This window comes from Ailuropoda melanoleuca, chromosome 2 (genome assembly GCF_002007445.2).
Source record: "Ailuropoda melanoleuca isolate Jingjing chromosome 2, ASM200744v2, whole genome shotgun sequence".
Lineage (NCBI taxonomy): Eukaryota > Metazoa > Chordata > Mammalia > Carnivora > Ursidae > Ailuropoda > Ailuropoda melanoleuca.
This window is the reverse complement of record NC_048219.1, coordinates 164,917,179-164,939,996: the sequence shown is the minus strand read 5'-3', so window position 1 is coordinate 164,939,996 and position 22,818 is coordinate 164,917,179. Positions and strand designations below refer to the sequence as shown.

The 22,818-nt window shown below is 40.7% G+C and overlaps 1 protein-coding gene across 4 annotated transcripts in view; it reads right to left on the bottom strand.

The window, feature by feature from the left end:
• The window catches only part of SPATS2L (spermatogenesis associated serine rich 2 like), a 161,721-nt gene that overhangs the window by 80,874 nt on the left and 58,029 nt on the right, over positions 1–22,818 (bottom strand). For 2 of the 4 annotated variants that reach the window (XM_019795973.2, XM_011220507.3), the window contains exon 3: positions 1,032–1,092. In XM_019795973.2, the coding sequence (XP_019651532.1) occupies positions 1,032–1,070 (39 nt within the window). In that variant the 5' untranslated portion in view covers positions 1,071–1,092. Of the gene's footprint in view, positions 1–1,031; positions 1,093–12,045; positions 12,194–22,818 lie in introns of those variants that run through there. The other 2 variants (XM_034654920.1, XM_034654921.1) reach the window with 2 other exon arrangements.

The window sequence follows — 22,818 nt, the reverse complement described above, 5'->3', positions numbered from 1 at the left end:
GAGGTGGCCCTGCGGAAGGTGGAGAGGCCTTCCCACTCTGCTGTACAACTACAGACAAATCTCTTGTGGGCCTCAGTCTGCATGGTGCCAGATAAATGGCTTGGACAAATTTATCTCCATGGTCTCATATGGTCTATGGTTTATGTTTATGACCATTAGGAGCTAACTGTGAAAGGCAGTATATATAAGAAGTGAGAGGTTTTGAAACCCCAAGGGGAGGAAACTTCACAGAGGAGGACAAGTCTTGGAAGGGCTTTGAAGTGTAATCAGGGGCGCCTGGGTGGCACAGTCGTTAAGCGTCTGCCTCCGGCTCAGGGCGTGATCCCGGTGCTCTGGGATCGAGCCCCACATCAGGCTCCTCTGCTGGGAGCCTGCTTCTTCCTCTCCCACTCCCCCTGCTTGTGTTCCCTCTCTCACTGGCTGGCTGTCTCTCTCTGTCAAATAAATAAATAAAATCTTAAAAAAAAAATGAAGTGTAATCAGCCACCAACAAATAATGAGAAGGGGGGATTTTCAGAGTCATGAACTCTCCGTGTTGAAAGAAACATTACAGGTTATCCAGCACAACCACTAGGTAATGCTGTGGACATCTCTATATGAGGCCATTTCTGGAGGTGTAACATAATACCCTTAGCCCTCAGATGTAACCCAGCATGGTGGTTAAGAGTATGAGCTGTAGAATGGCTCTGCCTGTGTTCAAATTCCAGCTCTGGAGCTTACTAGCTATGTGAACTTAGGCTAATTATTTAACTTTTCAGTGCCTCAGTTCTCCCTTCTGTAAAATGAGAATAACAACACTATTAACTTCACGGGTTATGGTCAAGATTAAGTGAGAAAATGAATATAATATGCTTAACACACATTCAGCAAATGCTCCTTATAATTCTTTCTGTTGAGTGGTTTTCTAGCGTGTCAAACTTACTATGCATCCCCCAAAACCATTTTCTCCTTCTTCCATTGTAACTGAATTTTTACTAGCTAGAGACTATCCAGTTTGGAGTTTCTACAGCCAATATATAACTATATCATACCTTTTCTTTGACATTCACATGTGTATTGAGTTCAGCCATCCTGCTTCTAGTGGAATAAGCCCTATAAAGAAGGAAAAAAAAGATTAAAGTTTTAAAATTGATTTCTCAATGCGCTTTCATGCTCTCTCCCAACATAGTAAACAATTTCATTCAGCCATAATCATAAATACCATTTTAGAATGAAAAAATACTTTCAAGCTAAGCATTTGTCTTAGATGTGTTCTAAAAGCATGTTATGATAACTCTAGAAGACAATGTAAAATCTTTTATTCATACTGTATTGACATGAAAAATGGCAAAGACAGATGGGTGTGCACCCAAACTTTGTTTCTTACTAAGTAAAAGAAAGGTGGTCAAAAACAGAGGAGGAAGAGCATACCTATTTTAACTGAGCATTGTCATCCCAATCCTTGCCGTCCCAAAGCTTTTATTCGCCTCTAGTTAATATAACTTTTAATGAGTCTTTTCTGCATATACATAACTATACCAAAGCTCTCGAGAAAGAAACAGAAGAAATGATTCCAGATTTAAACGTAAGAAACACTATACATTACAGTTTTTAAACCGTTTTTTTTCACTTATCAACATATGAACATCCTTCCAGATCAATGCATATATATTCCTTTACCATAATTTTGATGACTATAAATTCATGATCTCTATCAAATGGAGTCTTAAAATTGCCCATAATCTTTCTGTCTCCCTAAATTCTTTAGGTTTTCTATCACTGGTGTCCAATCTTCTTTGTGAAGTGACCCACTCAGGGAAGATCTGTATTCTTAATAAGAAGTGGTGGTGTTTTCTTTCTTCTCATCTGGTCTAACTCTTTCACCATTACTATGGAAGATAGAACTTAAGTCTTTAATAGTTTCAATCTCTTTTTGAAATAGAGCATAAATGACTTAAATGGGCAAACAGATTGGTTCGGAAATTAGCAGCAGGATAGGCCAAGATATCGATATACTCCCTATTTGCATGTTTAACGCTTTTTGTCAATCAAGAACCACTGAAACTCTGTCTTATATTCTCTTTGACTCATGCTACAGTGAGTATATCTAGAGTTGATACATTTCAGGGATAACTTGCAATAATTCTCTGATTTCTCTTCACCATTTTCTTCTAAACCTAGGTCTTAAATAAAACATAAATTCAGATCCATTATCTTTTGTTGATTAAGGATGAAAGCTTGGCAATATGTAATCTTAACTCTATTACCACTCAAATAGGAAATTCACATAGATACATTATTATATACTATCAGATATTATAAACAGTAAGATTTCATTTTCATAAGTTTCTAAATGATAATGCCACTCACACATGCGTTTGGGCACACTAGCAGGAGAGACTGAGAATTTGATCCCCAGTAAGAGAGCTCATTCCCATATGCTCGGCAAAGAGTGTCCGTGCCATTGAATACAGTTATTTAATCCCATTTAAATAACTGTCCCAAATGGCGCCTGGGTGGCACAGCGGTTAAGCGTCTGCCTTCGGCTCAGGGCGTGATCCCAGCGTTCTGGGATTCGAGCCCCACATCAGGCTCTTCTGCTATGAGCCTGCTTCTTCCTCTCCCNTTCAAAAAAAAAAAAAAAAAAAAAAAAAAAGAGCCTGTTTCTTTAAAAAAAAAAAAAAAATTATAAATAACTGTCCCAAATGGCAAATTTTATATCCTCTGACTTGGCATATGGGAGAAAGCTAATAATACTAGCTGGGAGGGGGGGCACCTGGGTGGCACAGTCAGTTAAGCAACCCATTCTTGGGTCTCAGCTCAGGTTGTGATCTCAGGGTCATGAGATTGAGTCCGGAGTCTGGCTCCAAGCTCAGCGGGGAGTCTGCCTGAGATTCTCTCTCCTTCTCCCTCTGCCCACCCCCCACCCTGAGCTCTCTCTCTCAAATAAATAAATCAATCTTAAAAAAAACCCATACTAGCTGGCAAATAATACCTGAATTTCATTCTCATTTATTGCTGCTCCTGAGAATTACTAGTAAAAGAGAACAGGATTATTTTCTAATGGTTGATTTTCTTACTCAAAGGAAGTTTTGGCATGTAAACACACACTGTGTACACACATGGATTTTTCTGCCTGTGACAGTGTGTTGTGTGTGTGTGTGTGTGAGAGAGAGAGAGAGAGAGAGGAAATGAGGATGGGGGAGGGGCGGATACGGGTTATACCTATGGAACTATGAAGGATCAAGGGTGACAGCTCGATTTAGTGCTATTTGTTAGGATAGATCTGTGAGCCACAACTCCTTTCATTAGACTAGATTAGCTAAATCTTTTGGACACATCTAATCTTGCTGCTATAGATGTGTGAAATCTGATAGAAAAAGCATTTTGTTTTTGTTTTGCTTTGATGTCTAGGATTTGGGTGTGAAGCATTTTCTAAGGCTGGAGTGTTATAATCCACAGAGGAATCAGGGAAGAATTCCACCGAGGACAGAAAATCTCTGAGATCTGAGGCAGTGGCAGCACTGAATGGTGAGCTATATTTGTAGATGAAAAATAGACACATATATATGTACCTTTCTTTTACTTCATATAGGTATTTATATATATTTCCTTGGCAATTCCCTTTCTCTTTGACCTCAAAGTTTAACTCAAGAAGACTCTTCTTTGGTAGTGGTGCCAGTGGATTAATTACAACATTGTGTGCGTGTGTGTGTGTGTGTGTGTGTGTGTGTGTAAGGAGAAGCTGGCTCCGAGGGTGGAATGGGGCTATTACAGGTTTCTCAGATGGAAAGATAAGACAAAGATAATCGTAAGGGCTGTTCTTTGCCCATCTTACTCTCTTAGTCCTTTCCCCCCTGTGTGCGCACTGTGTTTACAGGCTCCACCTTCTAGGTGAATTCCAATGTTTTCTCCACATCAAGGCTTTCTGCTGGCTGGCGTGTAGCAGAAAGATGGCGGAATCAGCTATAGTTCCAGTTATGGAAACTAGAAGGATTTTAATCTAAACAGAACGTAAATTTGGTTTGCCTTAAAGAATTAAGAGCTTAAATAGCTAGGTAGTCAAAGGTGTGCCAAAGGTCCTTGTTAAATGTCCACACCCTCAGTTTGACACCAGTTACTCTGGATTATTCCAAAGCACACCTCACAGTGCCATGACATCATATGCTCTTTACCCTTCCTAAGCTGACTTCCTCTCCTCTATGAAAATGAAATTGTGCTGTGCCTCTATTCTTTTGGGATTCTGTTTTCTGCTATGAACTCCATGTGGACAGTCAGATCAATTTGATCTGAATCTTAATTGTTTAACTTATTTTTTTATTTTATTTATTTGTGAGAGAGAGAGAGAGAGAGCACATGTAGGAGGAGTAGCAGGAAGAGGGGGAAGCAGGCTCCCTGCTGTCCAAGGAGCCCGATGTGGAACTCGATCCCAGGACCCTGGGATCACGACCTGAGCTGAAGGCAAATGCTTAACCGACTGAGCCACCCAGGCATCCCTTAATTGTTTAACTTAGATTGTTAAAGAACTTTTCCCCCAGGACACATATTGTCACCTCCTCCAAAATAATAAGCCCAGAGTTTGGCAACTTAGAGTTGCAGACCCCTTAGCTAATCTGAGAGGCCTCTAATGCCGTGAGTGACAGGTGTTTGGGACCAACAGACCTCCTTATTTCCCTCGAATCACACTTGGTCACCACGCGTGGGAGTTTATCAGTATGAGACAGGACTGAAGCCCATATCCTAACATACCTTGATCAAAAGAGCTTTAAATCCACAAGAAAAGCACAGGGATCTCTGACTTCCTGGCAAAGCATCTGGTTTCTAATTCCTACTATCACTTAAGAGTGTTCTCAGAACTGACCAGTTACTGAAGCCCAATTATTCAAATCCATAAATATGTGTTCCATGTCTATCAATCAATATAAAATTAAAATAACCAGAAATTCTGATATCTATGTAATGTTTCAACGGCTTAGGTATTGCTTGAAATTTTCCTTAAAATTGTACTTTAACTTTCAAAAATAACATTACAAACATACATAGATATCATCTAAGTTTTACATATATCCTGGAGAAAAATAAAGATCAAGAAAATTGTTGACTGAAATTTTATTTATGAAATAACAGATTAATCTCTTACTTCGCTCTCTCTCTATATATATTCCATAGTCAAAAATTTATTAGGGGGGCGCCTGGGTGACACAGCGGTTGGGCGTCTGCCTTCGGCTCAGGGCGTGATCCCGGCGTTATGGGATCGAGCCCCACGTCAGGCTCCTCCGCTATGAGCCTGCTTCTTCCTCTCCCACTCCCCCTGCTTGTGTTCCCTCTCTCGCTGGCTGTATCTATCTCTGTCGAATAAATAAATAAAATCTTAAAAAAAAATTTATTAGGAAAAGATATCAATCCCAAAGAATTTCACAATTTATCACCAATATATCATCTATACACTTCCCCGGTGCAAAATTACTAATCCACAAATATGGCTACCGCTAGTCACTTCATATGCAAAGCTGTATCAAACAGAACTACTCGTTATGCAAAGATCTTACTTAATATGTATTAATGCCAGTCAGAAAATCTACTGGTTTATAACAAAGATAAATATTCTTTATGAAAAATAAAACTGAATAGCATAAATTCTGGCAAATATGTTTCAGCATTTCTAATTAACACAAGTCAGCGAAATTCAACATATATGCCAATCAACTACCAAACTCTGAGTTTAAAAAATATGTTTCTAATTCTTACGCAATCATATACAACATAAAAAGTGAAAACAAGGTATTGAAATGCCAAATTGCTTTCTGACTCTGTTTTACTGTGTAGACAGTAATGAAGTTTCACTTTTGTTTCTCTGAAACCTACCTCTGCTTTTAGATTCACTTTCTAGTTCTCAGGCACTACATCACTTTTCTTTTCTTTCTTTTTTTTAAATTATGTTATGTTAGTCATGTTATGTTATGTTATGTTTTTGAGGTAGTGTTACATGATTCATTGTTTGTGTATAACACCCAGTGCTCCTTGCAATACGTGCCCTCCTTAATACCCATCACCAGGCTAAACCATCCCCCCACCCCCTTCCCTCTGAAACCCTCAGTGTGTTTCCCAGAGTCCATAGTCTCTCATATTCATCTCCCGCTCTGACTTCCCCCCCTTCGTTTTTCCCTTCCTTCTCCTAATGTCACTTTTCTTGAAATGGATTCAGGGAACCAGAGGTAATACATAAGAAAAATTTTAAAATAATGATATTAGCAATTTTTTCAAGGTCATTTACGCAAAGTTCTCCCATGATTTATAAAAGCATAAAGATCATAATGCATAATTGGAGCTGTTAATAGAGTATTCCATAAATTATAATGTAGCTGAAGGAGATAGGTAAGAGGCGGACACCTGACAATAAAGTACAGAGAGGGAAAATGGGCAAGTTGGTAGAAGATGGGGATCAACTTGACTTTCTGGTTGATCATCAGAATCAACTGGGGAGCTTTCAGAAATAGAGAGTTCTGGAACCCAATGCCAACTGAGGCCTGAGAAAAGCAACTCCCCAGGTCATTTTCATGCAAAGCCAGATTTGAATGTGGCTGGGCTGAACTGGAATGTGCTAGGACTGTAAAATAGATCCTAGATTTCAGAGACTTAACAACGAAAAAGGAATGTAAACCGTCTCAATATTTTTCAGATCTGAAATTATAATATTTGACATATTGGGTTACATAAAATACAACATTAAAATTAATTTCCCCCATTTCTTTTTACTTTTTTAAAGGTGACTACTAGAAAATTTTAAATGGCCTATGTGGCTTACACTGTGTTTTTATTGGTAAGTGCTGTCCTGGAGTAGCTGCTCTTAGTTTGATTCCCAGAAGGGCAGTATCACCGGCACCTAGGAACTTGTTGGAAATGACAATTTTCTGCCCCTCACTAGACAGACTGAAGCCTCAGCTCTGGGCTAGAAGGAGTTCAGCAGTCAGCATTTTGCTGGCCCCCCACGGCATTCAGGCGCACACAGCTGAGTGGTTCTCTTAAGCTTTGAGAACCACTACTCCCAAGTCCCCATCCCGGGAATATTAAGAAAGGGCCTCTTCCTTGATCTCAACCAATACAAACAACACACAGATTCTCACAGAGGCCTAGATAGATAAATGGGGGCCCAATTTCCCACAGATTACATTCAAGAATAATCTTTCCACTAACATATTATTAGTAATAATTAACGCATTTACGGAGCACTTATAATGCCAGCACTCTGTTAAATGTTCAACAAACATTTTTTTCAGTTAACCCTCCCCCTGTAAAGTAGAATTATGATTACCCCCATTTTATACATCTGAATGCTGAGGCACAGAAATTCAGTAATTAAGCCAGGGTCACACAGTAAGTAGGAGGCCCAGGATTCAAACCCGGCAGTCTGACTCTGGAGCCCACAGCCATTGTGCTTACAGCACCTCAAAACCATCATAAACAAGTCATGGGGCTCACTGTGTATGAACTGCAGTAAGAATTCTGCAGGGAGAATGGAACCCACTGCAGGCACTGGCTTCTCCAGCAGCACAGGCAGGTGAGGTAGGCCTTGTACCTATGCAGGGCATACACACTGCAGAGCAAAACCACTAAACTCACAGAGGAACGGACAGGAATATACTTGTTATAAAGAGATGGCTGTTTTCCTGTGGCTCCCTACCTCAGATGAGTGTAGAAAGCTGCATTTATCTGGCCCTGAGCCAACAAAGTGTTTCCTTGGCTCTTCAATGCTGCCCAGGGGCTCCATGACATTCTAGGGCCTGAGGTTTAACTGCTTCTTCTTTCTAAATTAACGTAATTAAAGTGTCCATGTATCTGACTTTGGTACAGCCTAGACAGTGCTGTGATCACGTAGGTGGCTCCTGAGACATTTTCTCACCGCTGTCTCAGAGAGGAAGAATCAGGACTGATCTTGTGGGTAGGTAGTCAATTACTCAATGCAATTGGTGGAAGCAGCAAAAAGCCTCAGTCAAAACAGAGTGTCCAACAGTCTCCCAGAATGCCAGTTCCTAACCTGTATAAATTAAGTGACCTCTGCAGCATTTTTACTCGCTTTATCTCTGGAAGAAGGTATAATAGAACAGATTAATTTATTTCCTTCTCTACTGCCATCAATTGGTCCTTAGCAGAGAGCAGTGCTCTGAGAGAATGAAAAACAGGTCAGGTAAATTTTGAATAGATCTGTCTATGTGGGGCATCACATCCTGATGGATATCTGAAGAAACGCTCTAGATTGTTACTGTACAGCATGAGGGCCTGAGGTCTCCAGCTGCAGAACAAGATGCTGGAGTTGCAGGGGAAGAAAAATAATTTTATCTATATCCTTCTGAGTTCTTACCTGACACCGCTTTGTAATAAAAGACAGATTAACAAGAGAAAAACAAACAGAAGTTTATTAACGTGTGTACCTCAGGTATACACAGGAGATACCCAGGGAAAAGTGAGGAGGCTCCAGAGGTGGCTCAGAATTCAGAATTAAATACCATCCTAACAGGGAAAGGGGAGGAGGGGTGTAGGCCTCTCAGGGGAGAGCAAATGATTTTTAGGAGGATAAGAGGTACACTAGTTCATGACAAAGTGTGTCTGAGTGTGGTGTCGACTTCTAGGCTCCTCTCCTATGAGAGGAGTCAACAGTCCTGTCTGGTTGACAAAATTGCCCAAGGGGCATTCAGATACAGCCTATCCCTGCATTTGCTGTTTTTCAAGTGCCTACAGCTCACAAAAATCAATAGGTCAAAGGGCATAGTTTCACAGCAAGTCCTGAACTCCTACAGTCATCTTTTGGGGTGGCATATTCTCTACCCTCCAGAGTATAACCTCCGCGGTCCTTTTCAGCTCTCAGGACTACAAGTGTGGAAGGGCCCTGGGAGTGATGGGAACATTCAACAGCAAAGGCAACAGAAAGTTGAAAATTCACCTTAAAAAAATAAAAGGCGTGGGTGCTGTCTACAATATTTCCCTGTAAAGATCACCTTTAAACTGGTCAGGGACTAACTGTCCAGTCCCCCAAGCACAACCGGGGGTACATGCATGCCAGCTGAGCAGGGAAACAGTGTTCCTTCTATAAAACTGGGACTTCATCTAAATTGAGCATTAAGCAGGATTTCTGTTGCTCGCCTTTCCCATTGCCTAATCCCGCTCTTCTGTTTTGTGCCCTCTTCCCTTTCCGTCAGTCCTTTGCTGCTCCTTATCTGGTGGTGTAATTACTGAGGTCTCTTCTATTCCAAGTGGTTAGCTCTTTCTTCTGTGGTTTAATTCCCACAGTTTAATAAAAGTTCTTGTGCAGTGCCTTGTTCCTCAGAGGAAAGCTGCTTTAATTATTAGGAATGAGGACACATAAACAATGAAACAGAGAATGGTGATTGAAATATGAATTTCATATAAAGATACTTACCTAGACCTTTTTGTTTAATTTGGAGGGGAAAAAAAAACCCCTCAAGGTTGCATTTTTATTCAAAGACACTTCAATGTACTAAACTCACTGTTAGAACAACTTCGCTGAAAAGCATTTTAAGGGCAAATGTCAGAAAAAATTTCACATTTAAAAGCCCAGGCTCTGCCTCTTTTGAAAGACAGGGTTAGCCTTTGGTTTAGAAATGTCGCTGCCTACGAAGTTCTTTGTGGGGAGAAGAAAGAAAATTGAATGTTTTATTTAAACAGGTCATTAACAGTCAATACTTATTTGAAAAGGCCTGCTTCCAGAGGCAGATAAAAGCTTCCAATCACTTACAATATCACTTGAGCGCATCTAGGGCAAGATGTGCTGATGCAAGTTGCAGACCTCTATGGGAGAACGTCTGCATTCAACGGCCGGTGTTGGCGTAGGAGGCCGAGTCCGCGGGGCTGTCCTCCCTCGTGCGTGCTGCACACAGAGCCGGCAGAGAGCACAAAGCACACTCTATGGCAGGCCCAGCTTTGAATTTTCCATTTTAGTACTGGCAAATGCGTATGAATGAAGATTAACCATTTTTGCATAGAGTGCCAAACCACCTCCTCAAGGCAGCAGAATGCAAATGGAAGCAAAAGAGCAGAGGGCAACTAAAATCAATGCGGCACATCTCAGGCTCTGCAAGCACAGGGGGTGGGCGTGTGGCAGGCTTTATTAGCATTCAGCTGTGGCATGATTTTTCTATTTAATGTGAAATTATTTCATTTCATAGGTCTCTGATGGCTTGAGAATATAAATAAATGCCTTTTTCTAAAAGTGACCTGATGCTGGCTCCTGGAAGTCTCTGCTTCTGATCGCTGGGCTTTCAAGCAAACATGTGTTTCCATAGAGATGTGGGTAACCTGGGCCTGGTGCAAGTACCCACTTTTACCAGCCGTTCAATTATGTTTCAAGATGCAATGATGTCAGCTCAAGTCTTTAAAACATGCCCATCCTCAGAGATGCCTTGGGAAAGGTGAAGTGACTGGAATTATGAGGTTCAGAAGAAATCCCACCCTATCCAAGCACGCCATGATAGGCTCTCTTCCCGCAGATTACACCTGTTTGCCCCCCATCCCCCTACTGCCCCTTGAGCAAATCTCAGATCCTGGAGGGATGTGGACAAAAAACTAAGCACATTCTCCTTCACACACCTGAGCACCAATTGTCTTACACAGACTCCCCAAATGCTGAAAAAGAACCCGCTTTCCCTCTCTTCCCTTGCCCCCAGCTCTTCAGCTAGCGATGGATTCCTACAGAGGGCAAGGCTTGTTCTTACTACACGACAGACAGTCACTAAACACCTACGATGTGCCTGGCCCTATGGGGATGCCAGCAGTGGTTACAAAATAACACTTACTGAACTCTTACTGTGTATACAGCACTGCACTAAGCACTTTCCGTGTATTAACTCATTTAATCCTTGTAATAATTCTCTGGAGTATGTGCTCTCCTCATTTTATAGAAAAAGAAATTGGAAGCACAGAGAGTAGGCTACTTACTCAAGTCACACTGCTAGTAAGTGCCTGAGCTGAGCTCTCAACTTGGACCTCCTGAATCCTTCTATCACGGGATGGAGACAGACATGTACACAAAAACACAGACGAAGGCCAGACGAGGAGGTGGGGAAGGAAATCAGAGTGTGGACTCAGGAAATCAGAGTTGGAACGGAGCTGGCTCGAGGTTCTGGGCAGAGCAGCAACAGGGCTGCTTGCGAGTCTCATCGCAGAGACCAGGCATGGCAGAGGGCTCGAGGCGGGCTTGTAGTCAGTGGGGGCTGTATGCTTTTTAAAAACTTTTTATAGCAACTTTATAAAGAAAACACTGATATTCACCTCCAAAGAAAACATGCATTGTGGTTGTTCAACATAACTCTGGACTGGCAAAGAGAAATCCTAACTAAACTTGGCAAAGAAAAGCTACACGTTTGAAGCCAGCTCTGGGGAAGCTGGCTCATTTGTCGTGGAATAAACACCTGGTAAAGGAACCATCCTCTTTTCAGAGCCGAGTCTGGATTCAAAAACCTCTGTTCCAAGAAGCTCAATATTCCTAATTCATGAAGTCTGAACTCTTTTGGTAAACATTTAATGATTTTCTCAAATTAGCAGAGAAAGGTTTTTCCTACTTCCTTGAAATGGCACTGGCCGAGTAAAGACAGTTTAAGATGACTGCCTCACACGCACTGGCCTTGGGTGGGAAGGGAATACCAGGAAACTGAGGCAGCACCCTGATACCCAGCAAGAGAGAACCCACCAGCAGCGAGCCCCTCTAACACACTGACACCCACCCACTCCACTCCCCACTCCCCTGCCACAATTACTGTTCCTCCTAAGGCTTTCTGACAAAATCAACCTCACCTCACTTTTTAAGGCTTCCTGGTATGTTCCAAATCAGGGCTCCCAGTGCAAGGCCCGAGCTTCTGGCTTTCTCAGCAGGCAGATAAGCCCTGTTTTCCAACTGGCCACCTTTATCGACATGCTTTTACCATGACCAATAAGTCATCTCAATAGTGACGCAGGTAGAATCAGAAACCAGGGTAGGTGATAGGATCCTGGGTGTGGTCGAGTAACTGGCAGTAGGCTGGTGGCCTCAGCCACCTGAGGCTCAGAGGGACTCACCTCCTGAGAAATGGCTTGTTAACTGGCCAGTGCTTTTCCTTCAGGCCCCTATGAGTGAATGCCCGGTTCTTCATTCTTCCTCTTAGGGAAGGCAGCACAGCTATTAAGACCGAACTTGCAACCTTTACACTGACTGCCTCAGAGGCTAAGGGACAGTACAGGCTGGGCCTCTAGTCATCATTCCAAAGGTCAGTTTCTGGGTATGGTCATCCGCTAAAGGCTTCTAATCTTTCTGTGACACTAGTGCAGGCATATCAATCAATTAGCAAACATTCCTGGCACTGCAGCCTGAGGCTTGCTCTCTCCCCTCCCCCTTCCAAAACCTGTTCCTGGTTCTAGACCTAACTGGAAGCATCTGTTGGCTAATTCTGCATTAAATGAATCGTGTACTATCATGTCCGTGGGTATATACATTTTACGAAGGGTCAGGCTCTCACCCAGAGGAATGAAATTCTCATGGTGAACATTCAGTCTTTACCAGTGAAAAACTAATGTGAGGCTTACAGGGGTGGGGATAACCACTGGTGGGGGTGGGGATAATGACTGGAGGGGGTGGGGGGACGGTGGGCAGAATGGAGAAGGCTTTCTTACCTGTCATCCTGTTCTACCTGGAGGCAAGTTAGTCCTGTATATAACTCTGTTTGCTGGTTTGATTTTTTAAAAAACTAGTATGTGAAACTAGTATGTGAATTCGACATGTTTTCAGAAAGGTGCTATTTCTCCTTAGGGTCAGGCCTGTCTTGGTTCCCGCCATCAGAGTCCATGTCAGTCACCACCCAAGGCAAAGTCACCCAAGGAGCCCCCCAGCCAGCACTGAGGTAGAGTGGTAGAGGCGTATGCATGAATTTAAAAGGTGCTTCTCTCAGGGGCGCCGGGGTGGTGCAGTCGTTAAGCATCTGCCTTCGGCTCAGGGTGTGATCCTGGCGTTCTGGGATTAAGCCCCACATCAGGCTCCTCTGCTAGGAGCCTGCTTCTTCCTCTCCCACTCCCCCTGCTTGTGTTCCCTCTCTGGCTGGCTGTCTCTCTCAAATAAATAAATAAAATCTTTAAAAAATAAAAAATAAAAAAATAAAATAAAAAGGTGCTTCTATCAACATCCACAGCATCTTGGGCCTGCCTTTTTCTGCTATTCAGATTCTTATAGTCTTTTTTTTTTAAAGATTTTATTTATTTATTTGACAGAGAGAGAGACAGCCAGCGAGAGAGGGAACACAAGCAAGGGGAGTGGGAGAGGAAGATGCAGGCTTCCAACGTAACAGGGAGCCCTATGCGGGGCTCGATCCCAGTACCCTGGGATCACACTCTGAGCCGAAGGCAGACGCTTAACGACTAAGCCACGCAGGTACCCCATATTCTTATATTCTTAAGACAGAAAATAAATAATTATCATTTACCAAGTTGGAATCCCAATTCTGCCTCTTACTAGTTTTGGGATTTGGGCAGACTACCCCACCTCTCTATGGCTCTATTTCCTCATCAGTAAAGTGAGGATGATAATAATAATGAGCTCATTGGATGGTAATGAGGATGACATGAGTTCATGTTCCTAAAAGTGATTAAAACAGTGCGTGGCACACAGTAGGAGTTATAAAATAAATATAAATAGAGAAATCAACTCACTAGATTCCTCTATAGCCTGTGTGGTTGCTTTTCCATAATCCTCATTTTACAGGTGAAAACTGAGCCTAGCATCCAGTTGGTCATGCAGCTAGACAGTGATGGGGCTGGCCCTCGAGACACAACCTTCTGACCACAAACTGTCCTTATAGGGCTATGTGCTCCCCTCCCCTGGACACTGCCATCTTATGGGAGGACTAGGGCAACTCCAGGGAGGCATGGATGGCAGGCTAAGGCCCGGATGCAGCATTGCCAAGAGGGATATAAACTCACGGAGCTCTGACTATGCCCACAGGGTCATTTGTTTTTCATATGCTTTTTCACGAAGAACTCTTCCCCGCAGAATGGCCTGGAAACCCAGTCCAGGTCACAGTCTCCGGCTGTGTGGCTAACCAGACGTGATCGGAACAAGTGACCAAATTCATAGCTAAGGTACTTGTCTTCAGAAGACAATAAGCAGTTACAATACAGAGAGAGTGAAGTTCAAATGAAGTTGTAGAGCTAATTAGAGAACAACTTAAAAATTACTAAATCTCCTTTCATACATTCTGATTGCAGGTAACTGTATTAAGATGGATAAAAGAGAGAGAATGACTATGATTTTAATGCCCTTGAGTTTATTCTAATGCAATCACAGATAATAAAAACTCACTCTGACCATTTTATATGCTAAAAATTCTACAGGTCATACTTACTATCTTAGTAAACTTTCTTTCAATTTCTAATTGTAATAAAAAATAGAAATTTGTCACCTGAAATATGCTATTATGGGAAAATCAATAAAGACTTTTAAAAAGCACTTCAAATATACAAGATATTAATAGATTAAATGAATTAGAAAAATAATTCCTTCCCTTTCAAAGGTCTGTCTCTGATAAATTCCACTTCTCCTTTCTCTTTTCCAAAGTACCTAGCAGAGTGTCTTGGACAATTAAATGTTCAGTAAAAATGTGGAAAAAGAGGAATAAATGTCCTCTCATTTTATTTTCCCTTTCTTGGTTGCAATGAGCCTTTAATAATTCATTCCCTGGTGTTCAACATCTAGGACTGGGTTATCACTTTAAATGCCACCATTAAAACCAGTATTGTCAAATGCTGTTCCAGCCACGTCACTTTACACACCCTCCAATCCACTCCCTATCATCCTCCCCCCGTAACTCTAACACTGCAATATTTTGGTCATTCTCAGGGTCAAGGTCTAATCATGAGCACTGAAGCCCTCCACATCTTCCCATACAGAACCCCATGTGTCCCATCTCTTTAACCAGGTAACTTCCCCAATGTCTTCTACTTATTTTATTTTTTCCTCATGCAAAGCCTTGTGTTCAGGGTAACCAGGTCACTAGACTAACCCTCTAGTTCGTTCCTCTCCGTCAAAACCTATATTCTGCCCAAAAGAGAAGGGCTAATATTGTACACTTTCTATGGAATATGAGAAAACAAAAATTAAATGCTAAACACACTTAACCACTAACCCTACCACTTATATACCCCTATTAACTCTACCCACAGATACGGATGTTTATTGCTGGGTACACCCATACGTCTGCTGTGGGCTCTCTGTGAGCCCTTTCTCGGCCTGCCTGCTTACTCCTTTAGTTTACAGCTTGAAAGGCCGGGGAGCACACACCTCACCCTCTCTCCTTTGCGTTGAACTCCAGCCTGCCCCGTGGCTCAACTCACACTGGGGGTAGTTCAGAAAGTACTGAATGCTTACGGTGGTCTATAGGACTCAGCAATCTGTAGTTTAATCTCTTCCAAATCATTTTTCTAAAGATTGAATCAAAACTGGTTTTTGTACAGTAGTTCAAATATTGTACAGGCCTCTCAAATAAATATAATACCGTATATTATTTCCCTTTGGAAGACTTTCTGTTAGTCATCCAATCTACCTTAAAGCGATTTTCAGGTGTAAATGTATTAGGTTTTGATCACTTGTTTGATGAAAAAGATCCATCTCTCATGGCCTCGATTCCACTTATACCCATTCTTGGCAGATGGATAGAGACAAGCAATCAGGGTGGTTTGATTTTTAAAAATGTCATTATCCAGCCAGAGAACATGTCCTTTGAGGAAGCTCCCCATGGGCTGGACACTGCATGTAGAGGGTCATCTGCAACTGTGTGTCCCTGTGGGAGATGATACTCAATGCCTCTTCTCGAGGGGTGGATATTGTGGGGCATTGGTTGGGGGTGTGTCAGAACCAAGAGAAATAAGAATGCCAGTAATGGAATCTTAAATCATTCTGAAATGTCTACAATCACGTTTATAGAAGGGGCTTCTAGAGGGGCAAGAAGGTTTTAGTTTAGGAGGGTTTATTAGACAAGGCTTCTGAGGGGAGGGGCTCTTTTATGTTACTTTAAGGAAGTGCTGGCACGATTGGAATGGCATTTCAGGTTAAGAGGAAAAGAAAAACTGAAACCTCTCTGGCAGAACCTGTAAGTCAAATGTGAGGCCGGGAAAAAAGCCTGCCTCCAGAGTGCACAGAAGTCAATTGATAAATATTTATTTGGGGTCCACCGTGTATCTTGGGTAGATGCAAAGTGTTCAGCTTATTATAATGCAGTATAATTTTAAGATTGGCTCTGAACAGAGATAAGATTAGCAGGCAGTGAGCAATTAGATGACATCAGAAAGCAGTTTGTGAAAGGTGTTACATGGTGAGGTTTCAATTATATACTTGTCCTGTTCGTAATGCAGCAAAGAGATAACGTCCTTGTTTTGCCTTCCTTTCAGCAAATGGGAGAGATCCTTCTCATCCCCACCCCACCACAGTTCTCTGACCCATTCCCCTGTCATTTTTGGTTATGGGTTCTGAAACTAAACCCAATTTTCTCTATTATTTTTGATATGCTGAATTGAAAACGTGACCTTTTTTTTTTTTTAACCATTTCAACTTGATGCAACTTGATTCTTTGTCCTTCTAGTTTTGTAAAAATACACACTTTAATCTAACTAATATTAAATATATGCTTAAAAAAATAAAATAAAATAAAAGCTATGCAGCTGAGTTTCATTTCACTCCAGGGAAGCAACTTATAAATTACCTTAAAGATTTCATTTGGTTCTATTTTTACCTGGTTTTGCACCCAACAGTTAATATTATGTAACTTACCAAACTCAGTCTTGAAAAAGAGATAACCAGACACTGAAAAGACATTCTTGTTTGTTTTACTAAGTGGTTTTTTAAAAATATGAGTAAGTATTAAAGAGGGAAAATGTCTTTGAAAATTAATCTACTTAAAAAAAATCTACTTCTGAATGGCTGCCAGCCAGACTTCAGTTGGTTTCATTTTTCATTTTAAGCTTTCTAACAATATATGACTAGACAGAATGAGACCACTCTTGATAACCTCATGGAAAACACAGGGGAAGGACTGAGGAAAGAATACAAAGACTACCTAGCATTCACAGTTTTAGTTTACTTTTAAAAAAAAATCCTGAAGCTATGCTGTATGATGGGAAAAAATAAATTGATCTGTGACAAAGCATTCTCCTTCTTCAAACCTCTGAATAATCCATCAGCCTCTTGCTTTACACAGACTTCTCATGTCTGATAACACTGCCATGCCTTTAGCAAGAGCTATCATATGCTAAGCTTGCTCATTCATTCATTCATTCACTCAGTGAATGAATGAACACTTAGTGAGCACCTCCTTTTGCCAGGCACTGTCCTAGGTGCTGGGGAAGATAACAGCAAACAAAACAGAAACTCCTCAAGCACCGTGTTGGGTTTCATCCCTTTATGTCTATTTCACCAAATCTTCACAATGCTCCTGCAAGGTAAGTATCACTGTCTTCGTTTCATAGAGAAGGGAACTAGGCATAGAGAAGTTCAGACCAAGGTCCCAGAGCCAGTCAATAGCAAGGCAGGGACTCGAATCTCTGAAACTGATTCCCAAGCATGTGCTTATTCCCCTAGGTTGCCGCCATTGTTTTGGTTCAATGCACATAAAGGAAGCTGTTTAAAAACTATTTAATGGGTTCTTAGTATTCACAAGAATTGAAATCAGGGGGCGCCTGGGTGGCACAGCGGTTAAGCGTCTGCCTTCAGCTCAGGGCGTGATCCCGGCATTGTGGGATCGAGCCCCACATCAGGCTCCTCTGCTAGGAGCCTGCTTCTTCCTCTCCCACTCCCCCTGCTTGTGTTCCCTCTCTCGCTGGCTGTCTCTATCTCTGTCAAATAAATTGATTAATTAAATTAAAAAAAAAAAAGAACTGAAGTCAGAAATGTAAAGCTGGCTTGCCAGAAAAGCCAAATGGGATAGAAAAATTATCAATGGGAAGAACAATGTTTTTTCACTGTTTTAAATTTTGTTCTACACTTCCCAGTGAGGACAAATCACAGTGGGATACACTTCACCAAACCATTTTTCATCTTCCTGCTCACCCTTTCCTCTACTTGCTGTCTCCTTGTGTTCCCCTTCCCTTCTTCCTGTTACCTCTTATGTCTTTATTATTATTTTAAAAAATTTTAAATTTCCAGTTGAAGTAGAGTTGACATGGAATATTAACATCTGGTGTCTTTAAGTGGAAGATGCTGTCTTAGGAGTAATGTGTCTTCTGGCACAGGATTTGTTCAAGCATAGGCTGAATGACCACTTCGTGGGATGCTGGAGAGGGGACTTACTTATAATTCAGGAAAATGGAGGACCTCTAAGTCCCTTGAAACTCCAGGATTCCAAATGGGGAGACAGGTAGTTTTGTAATCTTTCCTCAGTCTTTCCTCTAAGTTTCCCATGAAGTGTCTCATTCTGCCTTTGTCACATGTTGTCTAAAAGCTTGAAATGAACCAAGTTAGGTCTAGCTGAGACTTGCTAGGCATACTCCCAGAACTGAAATATTTCCTTTAGTTTTTTTGTGCCCAGGAATCTGTGATGGTGGTGGAAAGAGCCTGCTTGTAGGCAAGATAGGAAATGCTTCCAAATATATAGCTTTGTTGGAAAATAATTTGTGACTTACCACTGAGGCAAAATCTAAAGAAAATTGTCACCAGCAAGGCACAAATACCTTCTGCGTAACTTAGATTTTTTTGTTTGATTTGGGTTCATAACTCAATCTGACTCCCATGAAACGCATCTCCAGGTCTCAACTTACCCAGAGTCCTGCAAGCTGGAGAGCTTCAACACTCCACGTCCATCCCTCACTACTTGTTTCACAGAGAGAGGTCTAGTAATTGCCCACTCTTCTGGAATTTGGAGTTAGAAGGGACTCAGAGGTCTCCTGTCTTCCTGACCTGCAAGTGAGCCTCCTTTCCAACACCGTCATTAAGTGGCCATCCAGTGTCTGCTCAGACAAATTCCATGACACAGGTTCTGTGCCTCTTAACATAGCTGCTTCTGCATGAGACCAGTTGTGAGTAAATTCTTAGGTAAAACTGAGTCAACCGACTTCCTATAATTTCCCATGCACTGCTCCTAGCTATGCCTTCAAATAGTCCATAAATCTGACCACTCTTCCCCACGTGTCACATTTGTCCTACGTGTGCTTTCTTTATTCTAGGAAAGAATCATTCACAGAATCACAGGATGTTAGATTTGGTAAGGACTTCACAAATCTCTAAGTTATTTTATAGACAAAACATTTTGTATTGTCAGAACTTTAGAACCTTATTTTTGAGATTGCATTCATTCCTCATGTGACGTAGTATTGTGTGTTTTCACCCTGGTATATATGATATCTATACCATATATTATGTTACGTTATGTAATGTTATGTTATGTTATGTTATATCATATTATGTACCAACATATTAAATACCAATATGTTGGTATATATTCATTCCATGATTTTATTCTTATTAATGCAACCTAATATTGCATTTTATTGACAATCACATCACACTGTACATTGGTCATAATGAGCCTATATATATATTTTTTAAATATTTTATTTATTTATTTGACAGAGATAGAGACAGACAGCGAGAGAGGGAACACAAGCAGGGGGAGTGGGAGAGGAAGAAGCAGGCTCCTAGCAGAGAAGCCTGATGTGGGGCTCGATCCCATAACGCTGGGATCACGCCCTGAGCTGAAGGCAGACACTTAACCGCTGTGCCACCCAGGTGCCCCCATAATGAGCCTATATTAATGATACCCCCAAGACGTCTTCATTCAATCCATTAGTAAGTCCCATTTCCCCAATCTTTACTTTTACAGTTGATATTTTTGGAAGCTTAAGTGTATGAGGCTATATTTACTTCAAATTAATTTTGTCTTGTTAATATGGCCAATTTTTCCAGTCTACTGAAATTCTTTTGGAAACCAAATCTATAAATTTCCACTTCAGCTCTACATTTCCCTTTGGTCATTCACAAGCTTGAAGAATATTATTTACGTAACTTATGCCACTAAATAAACAGTCTGGGCTTGAATCTCAGCTCTGACACCCAAGAAATGTGTGACCTTGAGGAAGTTACTTAAACTCTCTGTGCTGCAGCTTACTCATTTATAAAGTGGAAATAAAAGTATCAACTGCATAGGATTGTGGTAAGGATTAAATAAACTAATATATGCAGAGTAACAGAACAGTGTTTGACACACAAGAATCCAACAGATATCTGTTATTTCTATTATTTTCATCAAACTCATCATTGTTAAAGTCATTGCTAAAGGAAAATCCAGAATAAAACAGAAGTCAATGTCTGTAGATCAGTTTCTGTGATCACAAGGACCTATTCTTTAGCACTTTTTGGGTTTGGTTATGCAAACCTACTTGAAAATCCACTTAACTATGGTTATTCCATTCATATTTCTCTATTAAATCCACAATGAAATCTTGAGATATTGTGAAAACTGGCTGCATGATATTCCTATACACCATAACTACCACATTTTCTTCATCTTGTATTCCAATTACTCTATTGAACAGGAATACCACTTAGTCCCCCTTGATTTCTTTTTGGTGCCTAATGATTATCACTTTCATTTCTGAGTGTTCTCAAAAACTTCAGAATAAATTCTAAAATTCTGCTGAGATTCTACGTTTTCTCTTTTTGCCAATCCCCAGGCATCTGGGGCTTTATCGATTTGCTAACATTCCTTCAAGATGGCTGGTTGGAGTGGGAGAGTCACAGGTGTGAGTGTTCTCAGGCCTGTGGATACAGTCTGGGCCAGGAGACCCCAATCCACGAGGAAGGGCTAAGGGTCTGGTATTATGCTGCCATGGGCCTCAATTTTCTCCTATCCTCATTTTGTTCTGCCCTTATCAGGTGGGAAATCATGATCCTTAATTAAAAGCCAAGAATAAGAAGAGATGAACGGTCCTTTGTTTTTCCTCATCAGAGGTCCTGTCCTTTTCTTGTTCTTTTTCCTACAAAAGTAAAATAAAATTCTACAGTAAAAAGTACAACTAAAAATAATACTCCACTCTTGACAGAATTGCAACTATATTATCATCAAAAACGAGAACAACACACTTGACATCATAAGCATTCCAATTTTCTACGTCTGATGTATTCTGTGACCTTCATTTTCTGTAGGATTGTTCCTTGCCAGCTTTTTAGTCTCTTTTGTTGTTTTTAGAATTTTTTTACATACTTCAGCTCACTCTGGACTCTAGCCCTCCTGACACCGTTCTAGCGGGATTCTCTCTCTCTTTGGTATTTGTTCTTGGTTATTTGCCTGTCCTTGCATTCTTCTTTAAACGGTCTTTTATATTTTGAGTTAATCCGAGTGTGCCCTTTGCAGCCATAGCCATCTCTTTTCCTCACTGTTTTAGAACTTTCAAACCTCTAGTTCTAGTTGTTTAAAAAATTGTGGACTATTGGACTTGACAAAAGTGTGTAAGTTGTATATGTGTGTGTGTGTGCATTATCTCCGATAATTTGGAAAACTATTCATGATTATCAGAATTTCATTATTATTATTATTATTTTTTGCTTAATTCATTGTATATACAATGAATGAATGTGTGTGTGTGTGTGTGTGTGTGATTTCTTGGGTATCAGCTGCGTGCCAAGTCCTGTCCCATTTACTAGGATACAAAGATAAACATGATAGATACAGTGCTGCCCTCTTGAAGCTTAAAGTTTCACAACAAATAGATAAGTGAGTGGAAAGGCAATTGTGATCCGGCATGATACTGAATTTGAGAAGGAAGGTTTGAGAAGCTTTGAGAGGCTACAGAAAGAGCCCTAATCCCAGTTTTAAGAGTTGGGTTTCTTATCTCTTTAGAGTCTCAGCCTATAGATCATATCTATTTCTTCTCTGAGATTTGAAATTTCCCTCCTAATATCTGTGATACATATCTGGCTATATCCATCACCTGCTCCTTGGTTATCACAAAAGCTAAAATGACATGGTCACCATCTTCCAAGAGTTTGGCATGTAGTAGACATGCAAATATATTCTATTTCACCAACCAATCTCAAATGCAAAAACTGTCCCCCAAATAAACTACCACAATTTATTTTCCATATAAAATAAAGATACATTCTTATTTTCTTGAAAAGTATAAATTTTCATCAAGGTTTCTATACCAAGTATTTGAGTCATCAAATCATTTCAATTGATTGTGATTTCAGCTCAGAGTAACTTGTCAGTAAAGAAACAACAAATCCATTTGTCTTTAGTGTTTTCCTGGTGTGCTGCTAACAAACTCTCTGTCCACACGAGGTCATGGCCACCTGACCTGGAAGTGGGCTTTGCTGAGTCAGGAGGTCAGAGATCACCGTGGATTGCTAAATAAGCAACAATGTTTAAAAATAATGGAGATAGAGGGGAAAAGATCCTAATGCTCATTAGCCTATCAGCTAGTCCCAAACACAGTTTGTCTAAAGATAAAAGGAATTCTGCGTTAGGCAAGAAAACTTTCAATTAAAAGTAGAAAATAAAAATCATGTATAGTGAATTTACTTGGAGTCCTGATGTTTTATCCCATTAGGTGTATCATTTTAATAATATTGATCAAGACTTTGCAATAAGGTTAAGAGGTAACTTTTGAAAAATGTTAAATCTATTTTCAAGTTTGAATTAGTCACAGTTACCAGGAACTATAGAGTTAATTTTAGGAAAAATTATACCTATGGAAACTCTTGGTAAATTACTACTCTCGATTATTACATAGAACATATGAATGAAATATCTAAACATGTTTAATTTGCTGGCAATTAATATTTGAGATATACTAATATTCTGACTGCTGTGATAATTAGCG